The sequence below is a fragment of the Callospermophilus lateralis genome, chromosome 19 (assembly GCF_048772815.1).
Source record: "Callospermophilus lateralis isolate mCalLat2 chromosome 19, mCalLat2.hap1, whole genome shotgun sequence".
In the NCBI taxonomy this organism is placed as follows: domain Eukaryota; kingdom Metazoa; phylum Chordata; class Mammalia; order Rodentia; family Sciuridae; genus Callospermophilus; species Callospermophilus lateralis.
This window is the reverse complement of record NC_135323.1, coordinates 5,375,828-5,391,962: the sequence shown is the minus strand read 5'-3', so window position 1 is coordinate 5,391,962 and position 16,135 is coordinate 5,375,828. Positions and strand designations below refer to the sequence as shown.

General features: G+C 45.3%; 2 protein-coding genes and 2 pseudogenes across 2 annotated transcripts in view; 3 read left to right on the top strand and 1 right to left on the bottom strand.

Annotated features, from left to right (window-relative positions):
• Cdip1 (cell death inducing p53 target 1) overlaps positions 1-339 on the bottom strand; it is a 19,809-nt gene extending 19,470 nt beyond the window's left edge. Inside the window, exon 1 of the mRNA XM_076839741.2 lies at positions 273-339. The gene's annotated coding sequence lies outside the window, so the exon portion shown is untranslated. The remainder of the gene's footprint in view (positions 1-272) is intronic.
• The window catches only part of LOC143385387 (uncharacterized), a 21,885-nt gene extending 5,750 nt beyond the window's left edge, over positions 1-16,135 (top strand). The window contains exons 2-5 of the mRNA XM_076840858.1: positions 617-839; positions 8,945-9,097; positions 10,337-10,364; positions 15,481-16,135. Of these exons, the coding sequence (XP_076696973.1) occupies positions 617-839; positions 8,945-9,097; positions 10,337-10,364; positions 15,481-15,713 (637 nt within the window). The 3' untranslated portion in view covers positions 15,714-16,135. The remainder of the gene's footprint in view (positions 1-616; positions 840-8,944; positions 9,098-10,336; positions 10,365-15,480) is intronic.
• Positions 5,279-6,011, top strand: LOC143385120 (palmitoyltransferase ZDHHC6 pseudogene; annotated as a pseudogene).
• Positions 12,912-13,582, top strand: LOC143384957 (prothymosin alpha pseudogene; annotated as a pseudogene).

Sequence of the window (16,135 nt, the reverse complement as noted above, 5' to 3'; positions counted from 1 at the left end):
GGAACCCACCTCCACCAAGGTGCTGAACGGCCCGAGGCCAGGCCACCCGCCGCCTCCCCAATCCGCCTGCAGGAGCGCGGTGCAGAGCCAGGTCCCGACCCGCACGCGCCTGCCCGGCGGGGGAGGGCAAACGCGGCGGGCTCCCGCGGGACCGCCAAGGTCACGCGCGGGGACCCTCCCGACCCCCGTTCCTTGAGGCCACACAGCGAGGCTGCCCTCCCCTCCCCTCTCTTCCCGGTCTCCCGCAGAAAAATGGAACAACCCTCTCTTACAGAAAACGGGGAGGCGTGACGAGGGCTCACGCGAGAGGCCGCAGGGCCGGTAACCCCGGGCGCTCGGCCCCGGGAAGCTGTCGCCGCAGCTCCGCGGCCGCAACGACACCGAAACGCCTTGGGTGTCGGCAGCACCCCTAGGAGAACAGCCCCAGTCTGGCCGCCGCCCCCACCCCGCCACCTTTACCTCCGACACCTGGCGCCTGAGGCCGGCGGGACGCGGAGAAGGGCCCGGGTCCGGCCTGGCGCTCGGAGGAGCCCCTCGGCCCGCGGGCTCTGCGCGCACACCGCCCCCGTGCGCCCGGGGACCTGTGGGACCTGTAGTCCTGAAGCGGGGCCTACAGCACCCGGCAGGCACCGCGGCGGGGCGGGGCTCCGCGGCGAGGTCATCCCCCAAACCGGGGCGGGAGGCCAGCCCCCGATCTAGCGGAGAGAGATTCCCGCCGGAAGCCGTCCCCGGATGCGCAGAGGCGACTCACCGTCCCCGCGGCCCCTCAGCGGCGGCGAACGCAGCAGCAGGAACGGCCGCCTCAACAGCTGCCTGACGCGCCCCGTCAGAGGAGGCAGGTAGGTTTGGAGATGGGCCCAGGGCCCGAGGCGTCGCGGCTCGGGGCCTCGCGTGGCACGTGACGCGTCTTGGTGACGTCAGAGGGCGGAGCGCAGCTCGGCGTGGGACTGGACTCGTGGGAGGACCTCGGGCCTGTTTGTCAGCCGCTCTGGAGGCGGGAGAGTCGCGGGACCTCGCAGTTGACGCTCGCTGCCGCCCCGCCCTCGCACCTCGGCGTCGTCGATCCCTGGTTCCGCGCACTCTTGTCGGGTTAGGCGCCTTGAAACATTGTGACAGAAGTCAACCCCAACCCCAGGGCCGCGAAGGAAAGCCTAGTGGGCGGCCCCCGCGCGATTATGGGTGGTGCCTCTGGAGGGGAGCTCAGAAAAGGAGGGGATGGTGAGGAGGAGGCAGAAGTGAAAGGGCAGGGCCATTGCGGGGTGGGGACAGGCTGGAATGGGAAGGCAGGAAGCCACTCTGGTCGGCAGTGTGAGGATGCAGGAAGGTAAACTGCACCCGCACCTTGTTGGGCCTTTCCGTCGTCCCTAAAGCAAAGGGGGATAGAAAACACTGTGTCCCTGAATGCCTCCTTTCTGTTCCCCAAAACCACCAATTTAAGGGAACAGTGAGAACAAGACTGGGCCACCGTGTCCAGATACACATTATCTTGAAGGACACTGGCTTTCCCTCATGCACGCAGGGAACTAGGGCAAGTTAGTGTTATCATTAGAAAGCCACTTTCTTACATGTACACCAGGGCAGTTGCTCCTTGGGATGTAAGCAGACTAAACAAACTAATGCTAAAGATGTCACTGCTGGACTGGTGTTATAGCTTAGTGGTAGAGCGCTTGCTTACCATGTATGAGGCACTGGGTTCGATTTTCAGCACCACATATAAATAAAAAGTAAATAAAGGTCCATTGACAATTAAAATAAATATTTTAAGGGCTGGGGATGTGGCTTAAGCGGTAGCGCGCTCGCCTGGCATGCGTGCGGCCCGGGTTCCATCCTCAGCACCACATACAAAGATGTTGTGCCTGCCGAAAAACTAAAAAAAATAAATATTAAAAAATTCAAAATAAATAAATAAATAAAATAAATATTTTAAAATAACAATAAAAAATAATAAAGATGTCACTGATTCTGCAGCCTTTTATAAAACCCCTTTCTGAGTGGGTGGGTAGGACCCAGGATACTATATAAAGGATATGTGTGACTTCTCTAGCCAATTGCCATTGGACAAAACACTGAAAGAGAGGAAATACTATGAGGGACTGGCGTGCTGTCAGCCTGGCCACTGAGCTCTTCTGGGGCAGTCATGGAGCTCTTATGAATTTTCCTTAATAAATAGTCTGTCTCCCATGTTGTGTCTGGGCACTTTCTTTGACCTTTCCAAAATCTATTGCACCACCCCGGCACTGCTGGGCTGTGAACAAAACAGCCTTGTAGGCCATTGTAAGGAGTTTGGATTCTTTTTTTTAAGACAGAGAAGAGAGAGAGAATTTTTTAATATTTATTTTTTAGTTTTCGGTGGACACAACATACCCGGGCCGCAAGCATGCCAGGCGAGTGTGCTACTGCTTGAGCCACATCCCCAACCCCAGGAGTTTGGATTTTATAAATGGAATCTAAAGCCCTTGAAGAGCTGTAAGCAGTAGAATTAGTCACGCTTCATTATTCACAGATTTTATATTTGCAAATTCCCCTGCACATCCCCAAATCAATACTTTGTGGTGCTTTCTCATTTATTCTCAGCTGAAGTCAAGTAAGGGTACATACTCCAGAAAGGGGATGGAAATAGGATAGGCAGTGGATATTTAAGCTGGGGGTTTAAGGACAGGTAGAAGTTCCCCAGGTATAAGTTATGAATCAGACATACTTTCCTATGTTTATTTATGAATACATGACCAATATAACTGCACATAGTGTATAATCACAAGAATGGGAAGCTATACTCAAGGTATATATAATATGTCAAAATATATTGTACTGTCATGTACAACTAAAAAGAGCAAATAAATTTTTTTTTAATAAAAAATAAGGGGCTGGGGATATGGCTCAAGTGGTAGCACGCTCGCCTGCCATGCGTGCAGCCCGGGTTCGATCCTCAACACCACATACAAAGATGTTGTGTCCATTGAAAACTGAAAAATAAATATTAAAATCTCGCTCTCTCTCCCTTTAAAAAAATAAGGGTACACCGTCTAAAAATGTTCTTTTGGAGGTATATTTAATGCCATGTTTTTCTTATTTTTGTGCCTTTTGTTGGTGATTTGCTGCTTAAATGCCCCCGAGTGTAGGGCTGAAATGCTATCTAGTATCCCTATGCACAAGAAGGTAGTTGTTTTAGTCAGCTTTGTGTTGCTATGATCAAAACACCCAACCGGAACAGCTTAAAGGAAAAGTAGATTTGGGTCATGTATCAGAAGTTTCAGTCCATGGCCAGCCAACTCCATTGCCCAACACATCATAGGGAAAGGGCGTGTCAGAGGGAATCTGCTCCCCTCCTAGCAGCAAGGAAGCAGAAAGAAGAGCGAAAGAGCTTCGAGAAGATGCACCTTTCTAGGGCGGACCCCAAATGACGGTCCTCCTCCAGCCATGCCCCACCTGCCCACAGTTAACCACTGAGTCCATTCAAACGAGGATGGACTGATTATGTTGCAGCTCTCAAAATCCACTTTCCCTGTAGACAGTCTTGCATTAACACAGGAGCTTTTGGGGGACACCTCACATCCCAATCATAACAGTTGTGCTGTGCCTGAGAAAAATGTATGTTACATGAGCTTTGTTCAGCCTTGGCCTTGTGTTCAACTGCACTGATTCAACAATATATATTAAATAAGGTGTCTTTAAACAAAGACACTCGTAATACAAAGTTACATGTTGATTGGTTGACAAAAATTTTGTGAATGGGGAACTCTCAGGAGCCTGACCATGTATTTGCTGTAGAAACAGTGATTCAGTATTCACTGATTTCAGTGCTTGTGGCAGCTTTAAAGAATGTAACTACCTCAGTGAGGCTCCATGTATGAGTTGAGTGACATTTTAAAGGATCATTCTGATGACTGTAACTATGAGTGGCAATTAGGAAGCTGAGAGGCCAGCATGTATGTAGTTTTAAATTTTGCTACTAACCATGTTAGAAAGCATAAAAAAGAGAAGTGAAATTAATTTGAGCAGTACTGTTTAATGTAATCAAATATATGCAAAATACTGTTTCAATATTAAATCATTATATAAATATACCAATGATATATTTTACTTTTTCCCCACACTGAATTTGAAATCCTTTGTGTGTTTTATATTTACAGCATTTCTTAATGTAGGCCAGCCTCATGGAAGAGCTCAGTGGCAATATATGATGTGTACTACTGTGCTGGACAGCACAAACCTAGAATGTTCATTTATTTATTTGACTAAGCAAGGTCTTGTTTTTGGCCTGGAAATATACAAAATGGAATGAAGCCCAATTTCTTCCCAAAGTGCACACAGTCCAGCTAAGAAAACTGATATAGTAGCTTATGTTGAAGACATTGAAGTGCTTGAGAGCTTAGGGGAAGGAGTACCCAGACAAGGCTTCGTAGAGGAGGTGGACATTTAAGCTGGGAATTTAAGGACAGGTAGAAGTTCCCCAGGTGTAAGAAGTGGTGAAGGGCACTCAGGGCAGTGACAGCTGTTATGCAGAGTCATAGAGAAATGCAATGCAGTGTTCCTGGCAAGGGGCAAGCTGCTCTGTGTGGCTGGATGGAAGGGTGTGAAATGGAAGGGAAGAGGGTGAGGAAAGATGAGGGTCTTGTAGACTAGTCTATGGAATTTAGAATTGATTCAATTCAATAGGTAATGGGGAATGTTGACAATTTTGGGCAGAGTGATGTGGCTAGATTTGTGTTTTTGACAGGCCATTCAGGCAGTGTGGAGGGAGTAGAAATTTGAGGCAGAAAGACCTCTTGGGGGGGGCGGGGAAAGGACTTAAAACAGAGCCAGAGAAAAGATCCATGGAGACTAAGAAGAGGGTCAGAGGAAGGAAGGGAGCATGTAGACCAGCATGTGGCAAGAGCATCCCATGTAGTAGAGGTCAAGTAGAATGGGACACGCTTAACTTACTGTACTGGATGCTGTATTAAAATTTGCTGACCCTTCAAAGTCCACTGAGTATTAGGGATTCAAAAACCAGTGAGAGTTGGCAAGTAGGGTCAAGGACGCACAGGCTGGAGCAGGTCCCACATTCCAGCTCTGGTGATCATGACTTGCTTACTGCTTGCTCTGGACACAGTTGCCTGTGGTGAGGTATCCAAGAAGGAGGAAGTCTGTCAGGGTGAGCCCAGGCTGTCTTAGAAATGCTGTGGCTGAGCAGCATGTGCTGAGTGCTTCATAGTGGAGATGGCATCATTTGCCCTGACATCCCCAAACTTGGAGGCCTGAGAATGGCACATGGAAAGTGCACAGACAAAGGAAATTCATGACTTCAGAAGGAGGAAGACACTCTTCTGCACCAAAATGGGTACTCTGTGCTTCATTCGCACTCTTTGTCCTTTCAGCACCCCTGGCCTGTGTTCTTGCTGCTCTCATTTTTATCGTGACTGTATATACAGCTGTGCAGTCACTCCTTTGGGTGGAACACCGTGAACAGTGACATGAATGCAGCCCAGAGAGGTCTTCTTCCATTTGTGTCCTTTGGATTAGCTGCATTTGCTGCCACCTTTTCTGCCTTGGGATTAGGTTTAGGAATAACCATAACTGCTAGGATGTTGTTTTCTATCCAGATGAAAATAATTCTTAGAAACAAGACTTCTATTGAATCATCATTGAAGAGAAGGCTAAAGATTGAATTCAATATTACCAACTAGATGAAATTTTTGTTTTTCCTTATGATATGGGAAGTAAATGAAAGAACTTTAAATAGATATTTACATTGTTAAGGGTCCCTGAAAGAGATGGATTGGAGTGGCCAATAAGAGAATGCTGTCACCAGTACAACTTAACAATAGAGCAGTTGAAATGAAAAGTGAGAGTCAGAAGTGTTGGTTGTAAAGTCATAGAAGATTATACTGGTGCCTGCTGTCCTTCAACAAAATGAATCAAAGCCTTCTTCACAAGTCCTTGTGCTGAGAGACTACAAAACGGGGGATTCATTTTAGCCACAAAAGGGTTCTGGTGCTGATTGTATGGAGACAGAATTCTGGATGATTGTTTGTAGACGGTGTTTTAAGAATAAGAGGATGGAGGACTGGGGCTGGGGCTCAGCAGTAGAGCATTCTTTTAGCACATACAAGGGTTCCATCCTCAGCACCACATAAAACTAAAGAAATAAAATAAAGGTATTATGTCCAATTACAACTAAATGTGTGTGTGTGTGTGTGTGTGTGTGTATTTTTTTTTTTAAAGAATAAGGATGGTGTCGAAAAAGGTCCCTATGGGGCTGGGGTTGTGGCTCAGCGGTAGAATGCTTGCCTAGCATGTGTGAGGCCCTGAGTACGATCCTCAGCACCACATAAAAATAAATAAATAAAGATATTAAAAAAAAAAAAAAAAGGAAAGAAAAGGGTCCCTATGATGCTGAAACAGATCCAGCCCCAGAGGATGAGAAGAAAAACAACAGCCATTGTTTGAGTGAAATTATTCTTACTTAAAAAAATTGTACATATTACTAAAAGATTAAGCAACAAACCTACTCTGGTTAAGGTGTCCTTTTCCTCAAAGGTGTGCTGGTGCTGTGATTTAGGTATTTTATCACCATCTTGAAATGGAGAAGCCATTCTGCACGTGCATAGAAGTCCCTGATTTTGACCACCTCTTCCACTGAAAGGAGCAGCGTTTCTTCCAAGAGAGTCAACTGCATTTTCTCTATGGTTTTTTCCCTATGTGCTGCACACTGTGTACCTCATCTGCAGATATAGTTTTGCCAAGAGCATGTGATAATTTTCCCTCTCAGTTGATGTAGGGTATTAGGTGATATTCTGGATACTTTAGAACTTAATTTGTCAAATTCAATACAAGCTCAAATTTTATCACCTTTTTATTATTTTTTTTTGTAGTTGTAGATGGACAGCATGCCTTTATTTGTTTACTTTTACATGGTGCTGAGGATTGAGCCCAGTGCCTCACACGTGTGAGGCAAGCACTCTGCCAATGAGCTACAGCCCCAGCCCCAGCCCTCACCTATCTTTTAATAATGTAGATTTTATCATTGCAGATCAATGAATGTTCTATATAAAAAGAAGTAAAAGAACCAGAGAGAGCCCAAAATTTAGTCAGATGGAGCTGGTCCATGCCACTGGATGGCACTGTTCAAGATGTTTAATTTTTTTTTTTTATGTGTTTGTGGGTGCTCTACTACTGAGCTATGTCCCCAGCCCTGCCCCTTTTTTACACAGGGTCTTGCTAAGTTGTATTTCTTTTTTTTCTTTTAGTTGTTAATAGATCTTTATTTACTTTATTTATAGGTGGTACTGAGAATCTAATCCATTGCCTCACACATGCGAGGCAAGTGTGCTATCACTGAGCCACAGCCATAGCCCCCGCCAACTGTATTCCTAACTGTATGTTGAGCACAGACAACACCTGTTTCATAGGGCTACTCTGAGCAAGGAATGGCAAGGAAGTCACTTTCCATGATACCTGGCACATAGCTGGCACTCAGTACAAATGGTAGTTGTTATTTGTTATCCTGTGAGTAGTTTGGGCCCCAGGTCCTTCACCTCTAAAGCAGAATTGTGGCCTCCAACCTGACATTAACAGAACTTCAGGAGCACATGAGATGATTGAAGTGTGTATGCAGAAGTAAAGGCCAGTGTTCCTCCACAGGCTACATGGGCACCACACACCCAAGCAGTCCCATTCCTGGGAACATGCCCGCGAGAGTCGAGAGCATGCATCCACACAAAACCTGTGCACAGAGGCCACAGCACAAATGATCATGTTCATAGTGGCCAGAAGGTGGAAGCAGCCAGGCACAGGGCTGCATGCTTGTAATCCCAGCAGCTCGGGAAGTTAAGACATGAGGATCATGAGTTCAAAGCCAGCCTCAGCAACAGTGAGGCGATAAGCAACTCAGTGACTCCCTATCTCTAAATAAAATAAAAAATAGGGCTGGGGATGTGGCTCAGTGGTTGAGTGCCCCTGAGTTCAAACCCTGGTACCCAACCCCAGCCCTGTTAAGAAAAAGGTGGAAGCAAATGACAGACTGTGTCCTTGACCAACTTTGGTCAGTCTCCTCTGAATCCTCTTCCCAACTAGATCTTGACCTTTAGATTTAGCAAGAATCCTGCTAAGTAAATCCCACCCCTCCGACCCTCACCATCTGGCCAAACTCCTCACCCTTCCCTCCACAGCTGATGTCCGAGCACCCTAGCCTGTCTCCAGAAGATTCCTGTGTGGTTAGGTTAGCTGAGAGTCACCTACCCTCTAAACAGTGTTCCCTCAGCCAAGTCCTCCAATAGCATCCTTTCCATTGCATGGCTATAAATCGCCACTTTTCCTTGTTGTATTCAGAGTTCACCTATTTCCCTCTTTCCCTGTTGTAATAGTTTCTGAATAAAATCTGTTTTTACATTTTAACTATTGTGCAGCTCTGGTTTTCTTTGATGAATGGATAAACAAAATGTATTCCATCCATACAAGGGAATGTTGTTAAGCCATAAGAAGGAACAAAACACCAGTATAGGTACAACACTGTGAATGGACCTTGAGAACATCATGCTAGGTGCAAGTGAAGCCAGATTTACAGATAGGTTGTTAGTGTAGTTAGGTAAATCGGGTCTAATATCGAGTAAAATCAAGAATGGAGGCCATTATAGGAAATGGAGTCCAGGAAACCAGAGCAGCTCTTGGGGAAATTGAAATGTTCCCAAGGCCCAGAACCCATCCCAAGGAAATGTTAATGAAGCAGCTCCCAGCAAACATGGAGATGCTAATCCAAAAGCCCTTCCTGCCCAGATTACTCCTTTGGCCCACCTCTCCCCTACCCTTTTGGCCTTCCCATCTTCATTCCATCACTGCAAGATATCAGAACAAAGGACAAGAATGCGACAGGAATGTGGGAAAGCTGAAAGTAGACCTTATCTATAAAAGAGGGAAGACTTCCCCTTCCATGGATTCCACCTCTTGGGTCCCCTTCTTCCTCCAGGAGAAGTCTTTTCTGCTGTGCTTTAATAAAGCTTCTACTTTCCACTTGCCTTGGCGTGCTTCTCTGGTGTTATACTTCAACATTCGGGGAAGCAAGGACTCATCACCGGTAAACAGCGGTAACATATTGGAGGTCCCACCGAGATCTACCAAGGTAAGCACCTCTCCATGCTCCCCACGTCTGTCTGAGGTGCATCTTTCTCTCTCTATCTTTCTTTTTTAAAAAATATTATATATATATATATATATATATATATATGGACCTTTATTTTATTCATTTATATGTAGTGCTGAGGATTGAACCCAGTGCTTCACACATGCTGGGCAAATGCTCTACCACTGAGCCACAGCCTCAGCCCCTCTCTCTTTCTTTCTGGAGGGTGATGTGGGCACCCGATGGCTACTTAAACACAATTAGTGCAGCTGCCACTCTTCAAGACTCAGGTGAGAGGTTTCCTGGCGTAGGCAGCTCTCAATCACCTGTTCCATACAGAGCAGGCATGTTGGTTTCTGCCAAAGCCGCTTCCCACTTTTCTATCTGGGCCTGGACAACAATTGTCCCTAATCCCAATCTGCCTTGGATGCGTGGAGGTGGAGGAAGGAGTTTGGAACAAATGCAGAATTCTGGTCTGTGCTACACGCAGACGTATTCCTAGGGTTCCTTTCTCTTGAACCCCCTCCCGACAGCTCTAAGGGGTATCTAGGGTGATCGGTAGATGAATGGCACTGAGGGAAAGCCCCAATTACATTTGCCTCCATATGGGCTACACAATACTCCCAACCCCACATCCATTCCCTTCTGGATGCTCCCCTTCCTTTGCCGGTCAGAAACGCTAGCAATTCAGATTGTAGGACTGAGAAAGATATGAGACAATTAGTAAAAGGTGCCCAGGTTCCCCTCATGTGCATAGGTGACTTTCACTAGTCTGTTTTAAAATTTCCCATTTCTGCTCTGATATTTAGAATGTGCTGTGTTCTCTTTAAGCTGCTAGAGGGAGGCATTTTTAGAATCAACTCTTCCTATAGTCTCTCTGATAGAAAGCACTATATGCCTTACAACCAGTAGATATCCCTTAACCTCAGGAGATTCCTTTAGTCTATAGAGCAAAAAAGGCAACAAGAAGAGTGCACAATTCTCTTTTGCTGTGGGTTTTTAGTGGCAGGGAGGAAAGCAGTAAGCCCCTTAAGTCTGAATCCTCCCAGGGTCTCTGGCACAGGGCAAACTGGGACCCTAGCACTTTGCCAAAGGGGCCCAGAAACACCTTTGGCAAAGCAAGGTGAGAGAGGGTTTTCTGGACCATAAGGAAGCTCAAGCTTAGGGAGACATCCCTAATGAGAACAGTTTTCTCCGGTGCATGTACCTGAGTTCTGTTTTTTTTCTCTTCTCATTCAGATGGGAGCTTCTCTCTCCAATATGCTAGGTACACCACTTACCTACATATTGAAAAATTGGGATAAGTTTGACCCACAGACACTCGAGAAAAAGCACCTCATTTTCTTCTGCTGCCAGGTCTGGCCTCAATACAAACTCCCTGATGGAGAATCCTGGCCACCAGAGGGAAGTATCAATTTTAGTACAATTTTACAGCTTGATAAAAATTTGCAAAAGGGAATGGAAATGGTGTGAGGTGCCATATGTCCAGGTTTCTTTGCCCTAAGGGAAAACCCCAAATTATGCCAACAATGTAAAGTAGATTTAGCTATGATATTTGCCATGAAGAGAGAAAATCTTAAAGAATCACCTACTGAGGAGAAAGAATCAGGAGGACCCACAAAATCTCCATCAGATGTTGGTGTGCAACAGCGGCCCTCCTGTCCTCCATATCCTGGCCTCTCTGCATCTGCCCCCAATAGACAGATCAAATATATTACCTCTCCAGGAGATGCCAGGAGGAGAATTTGGACCAATCATAGTACATACCCCCTTCTCCCTTCAAGACCTAAGGCAAATAAAAACAGACTTAGGGAGATTTTCGGAGGACCCAGATAAATATATTGAGGTATTTCAAATCTGTTTGACCTCACCTGGAAAGATATTATGCTATTACTCAACCATATTTTGACTTTCAATGAGAAGGAAGCAGCCCTAAGAGCAGCTGAAGAATTTAGGGATGACGTACACCTTGCTCTTGCCCCAGCAGAACAGACTAGGAGCAAACCCAATTATCCATCCGGAGCACAGGCAGTTCCCAGAAATGATCCTGACTGGGACCCAAATGCTGAACAGGATGCTTGGAAAATTAGACATTTCCAAATGTTGGCCCTTGAGGCCCTCAGGAGAATCAAGCGAAAAGCCCGTTAACGGGCTGGGGATGTGGCTCAAGCGGTAGCGTGCTCGCTTGGCATGCGTGCGGCCCGGGTTCGATCCTCAGCACCATATACAAACAAAGATGTTGTGTCCACCGAAAAAAACTAAGAAATAAATATTAAAAAAAAAAAGCCCGTTAACTATTCTAAAGTTTCAGAAAGTATTCAGGGACCCCAGGAAAGCCGTGCTATTTTCATGGAGAAACTCAGGGAGGCAATGAGAAAACACACCACCATGGATCTTGAATCCACAGAGGGCCAAATAGTTTTATTTTTTAGTTTTTTTTAAGGCGGACACAATATCTTTATTTTATTTTTTATGTGGTACTGAGAATCAAACCCAGTGCCTCATGCATACTAGCCGAACACGATACCACTTGAGCCACAGCCCCAGACATTAGGAGGAAGTTACAAAAATTGGCATATGGCCCTGATCAATCTTTAGATAACATACTCTGACTTGCTGCTTCCATTTTTTATAATAGAGGCCAAGAGGAAAAGGAGAAAGAGTGCAGAGACAGAAAAAGTACTGAAGTGCTGGTGTTCGCTCTTAGAGGAGTAAGCTCCCAGGGTGAAAAAGGAGCAAGACAAAATGCTCCTCAATCCACAAAAGGAACTTGTTTCCATTACAGAGAGGAAGGACATTTCATACGGGATTGCCCAATAGCCAAGCAGCCACCCCAAAAGCCCTGCCCTAAATGTCAAGGCAATCACTGGAAGAGTGACTGTCCTCAGGGGCATAGGTCCTTGAAGCCAGACTCCTTCACACAGGCCTGATGGGGCCAAGGCTCAATTCTGGCTCCCGAAACTCCTATCACTGCAGGTGAGCCCTGGTACGCTTCTCTGTAGGGAGGCCAGAGGTCAATTTCCTCTTAGACACTGGCGCTAGTTATTCTGTGCTTACCTCGTACCCCCGGACCTCTTTTCTCTAATACTATAACGGTACAAGGAGTGTCTGGATGGCCTATTACCAGAAAGTTTACCCCCCACACACTGAGTTGTGAGTGGGACGGGATGATGTTTTCTCATGCATTTCCAATGGTTCCAGAATGTCCTACCCCTTTACTGGGAAGAGACTTACTTTCAAAACTTCAGACATTCATTACAATGAATTTGGGACTGCGAGGATCATTATGTTTGCCTTTATTAGAATGTAATATAAACCCTGTAGTGTGGGCTACTGAAGGCAAAATTGGATGGGCAAAAAGTGCAGTTCCAACCTAAGTAGTCTTAAAAGATCCTTCTGTCTTTCCACATCAGAGACAATATCCCCTACGCCCAGAGGCAAAAAAGGGCTTATTGAAGATCATTCAGAACCTCAAAAGACAGAAACTTTTAGTGCCCTGCCAAAGCCCATGTAACATACCCATTTTAGGAATTCAAAAACCCAATGGGGGGGGCGCTGGGGATGTGGCTCAAGTGGTAGCGCGCTCGCCTGGCATGCGTGCGGCCCCGGGTTCGATTCTCAGCACCACGTACAAACAAAGATGTGTTCGCCGATAACTAAAAAATAAATATTAAAAAATTTCTCTCGACTGGCTGCTCTGAAAAGCCATCTTTGCATTGTTCCTGGGTCCAGCTCCCCACTCGCCGCAACCACCTCCGCTGCGGACTCCGGCAGCTTTATCACCAGAGTCCCTGAACTCTAGTTTCCTTTTTAACCCACTGCATCGGATCACCGGCGTGCCCCACCATGTCAGACGCAGCCGTGGACACTAGCTCTGAAATCACCACCAAGGACTTAAAGGAGAAGAAGGAAGTTGTGGAGGAGGCATAGAATGGAAGAGACGCCCCTGCTAATGGGAATGCTAATGAGGAAAATGGGGAGCAGGAGGCTGACAATGAGGTAGATGAAGAAGAGGAAGAGGGTGGTGAGGAAGAGGAGGAGGAGGAGGAAGGTGATGGTGAGGAAGAGGATGGAGATGAAGATGAGGAGGCTGAGGCAGCTACGGGCAAACGGGCAGCTGAAGATGACGAGGATGATGATGTTGATACCAAGAAGCAGAAGACCGATGAGGATGACTAGACAGCAAAAAAGGAAAAGTTAAACTAAAAATAAAAGGCCACCGTGACCTATTCACCCTCCACTTCCCGTCTCAGAATCTAAACGTGGTCACCTTCGAGTAGAGAGGCCCGCCCGCCCGCCCACCATGGGCAGTGCCACCCGCAGATGACGTGCGCTCTTCACCACCCAACCAAAACCACAACGTGAATTTGCAAGAGGGGAGGAAAAAAGAACCAAAACTTCCAAGGCCCTGCTTTTTTTCTTAAAAGTACTTTAAAAAAGGAAAATTTGTTTGTATTTTTTATTTACATTTTATATTTTTGTACATATTGTTAGGGGTCAGCCATTTTTAATGATCTCGGATGACCAAACCAGCCTTTGGAGCGTTCTCTGTCCTACTTCTGACTTTACTTGTGGTGTGACCATGTTCATTATAATCTCAAAGGAGAAAAAAAACCTTGTAAAAAAAGCAAAAACAACAACAAAAAAACAATCTTATTCCGAGCATTCCAGTAACTTTTTTTGTGTATGTACTTTAGCTGTACTATAAGTAGTTGGTTTGTATGAGATGTTTAAAAAGGCCAAAGATAAAAAGGTTTCTTTTTTTTTTTTTCCTTTTTTTGTCTATGAAGTTGCTGTTTATTTTTTTGGCCTGTTTGATGTATGTGTGAAACAATGTTGTCCAACAATAAACCGGAATTTTATTTTGCTGAGTTGTTCTAAAATAAATAAATAAATAAATAAATAAAAATTCTCTCTCTCTCTCTCTCTCTCTCTCTCTCTCTCTCTCTCTCTCTCTCCTCTCTCACTCTCTCTTTAAAAAAAAACAAAACCCAATGGGGAATGGAGACTAGTTCAGGACCTGAGAATAATTAACAAAGCAGTTGTTCCTCTCCACCCTATAGTTCCTAACCCATACACTCTGTTATCTGAGATTCCAGCAGCTGCTGCTTGGTTTACTGTTTTAGATTTAAAGGATGCCTTTTTCTGTATACCCTTAGACTCCCAATCACAATATCTGTTTGCCTTTGAGGAACCAGATAAGCAGATCTCAATTAACTTGGACAGTATTGTCCCAAGGGTTCAGAGATAGCCCTCATTTGTTTGGCTAAACCCTAGTTAAGGATTTAACAGAGTTCAGAGATAAAACATCTCTGACTGTCCTACAATATGCAGATGACATACTTTTGTGTACCTCTACTCAAAAGTAATGTCAGGAAGCCACTAAAGAACTTTTAAACTTCTTAGCTGATAAGGGTTATAAAGTCTCAATAAAAAAGCTCAATTGTGCCAAAAACAAGTTCAATATTTAGGATTACAGCTGTCTCAAGGAACCCCGCAAACTAGGGCCAGAAAGAATAACCCCTATAGGACAGTATCCTCTACCTCAAACCATAAGACAACTTGGAGGCTTCCTAGGGATAACTGGATACTGTAGGCATTGGATCCCTGGATATGGGGAATTAGCTAAGCCTCTTTATAGCCTCCTCAGAGAGATACTGCGCCAAGGAACAACTTCCCTGATATGGGAACCAGAACACATTAAATTTTTTAAGGCATTGAAAGGGGACTTACGCCAAGCCCCTGTCCTCAGTTTACCTACTGAACAAAAATACAACCTATTTGTCACTGAGAGAGGAGGAATAGCCCTGGGAGTGGTCACACAAAATAAGGGACCAGCTCAACAGCCAGCAAACCTCCCCAATCTTAAACATAGATAGGGACTATCTGTGTTTCATTGGCATGATCATATAGCTTCACTGTTTATCCCACAAATTGGTTTAGAAGATGTGGCATGTAGAGACTTTAAACAATTATACTCAAACTGCCCTCCATGATATTGAGGAAAGTATCTCTCTCCTTAACACTGAAATAACACTTATGAGGAAGGCCATCTTACAAAACTGGATGGCTTTAGATGGCCTCACTGCAGCTCAAGGTGGTACTTGTGCCATTATTAAATCTGAATGTTGTGTTTACATCCCTGACAATTCTGGCAATGTGACAAATATCCTTAAAAATTTACATGCTCAGATAGAAGCCATGTCCTCGCCAACCTTGTCATGGGAACAATATCTTAGCTCCTGGTTTTCTGGTATTTCCTGGTGGAAAACATTGTTAGTCTCTGTTGTTGTCATTATACTCATTGGCATATTTCTACTCTGTGGCATTTATTGTTGCATTAATCTAGTTCCAGTACTAATAACTTCTTGTTTCTCTTATAGACCACTCATCACTCAAATGGCCCTCCAGCCTGTTACTTCTCAATCAGACTTCTATCATGGACCACTCGATAGACCCGATTTTTAAAAAAGGGGGACTCCAAAACTGTGTGCTCAACACCACCCGCTTTCAGCTTGAAGAAGCCAGAACGGTCATCGCCTCCTTTCCTTACAGCAGTAAGGAGTTCCCAAAATTAGAGGGGGGAATGAAGCCAGATTTACAGATAGGTAGTTAGTGTAGTTAGGTAAATCAGGTCTAATATCAAGTAAAATCAAGAATGGAGGCCATTATAGAAAATGGAGTCCAGGAAACCAGAGCAGCTCTTGGGGAAATTGAAATGTCCCCAAGGCCCAGAGCCCATCTCAAGGAAATGTTAATGAAGCAGCTCCCAGCAAACATGGAGATGCTAATCCAAAAGCCCTTCCTGTCCAGATTACTCTTTCAGCCCACCTGTCCCCCACCCTTTGGGCCTTCCCATCTTCATTCCATCACTGCAAGATATCAGAACAAAGACAGGAATGCGACAGGAATGTGGGAAAGCTGAAAGTAGACCTTAGCTACTTCCCTTCCACGGATTCCACCTCTTGGGTCCCCTTCTTCCTCCTGGAGAAGTCTTTTCTGCTGTGCTTTAATAAAGCTTTTACTTTCCACTTTAAA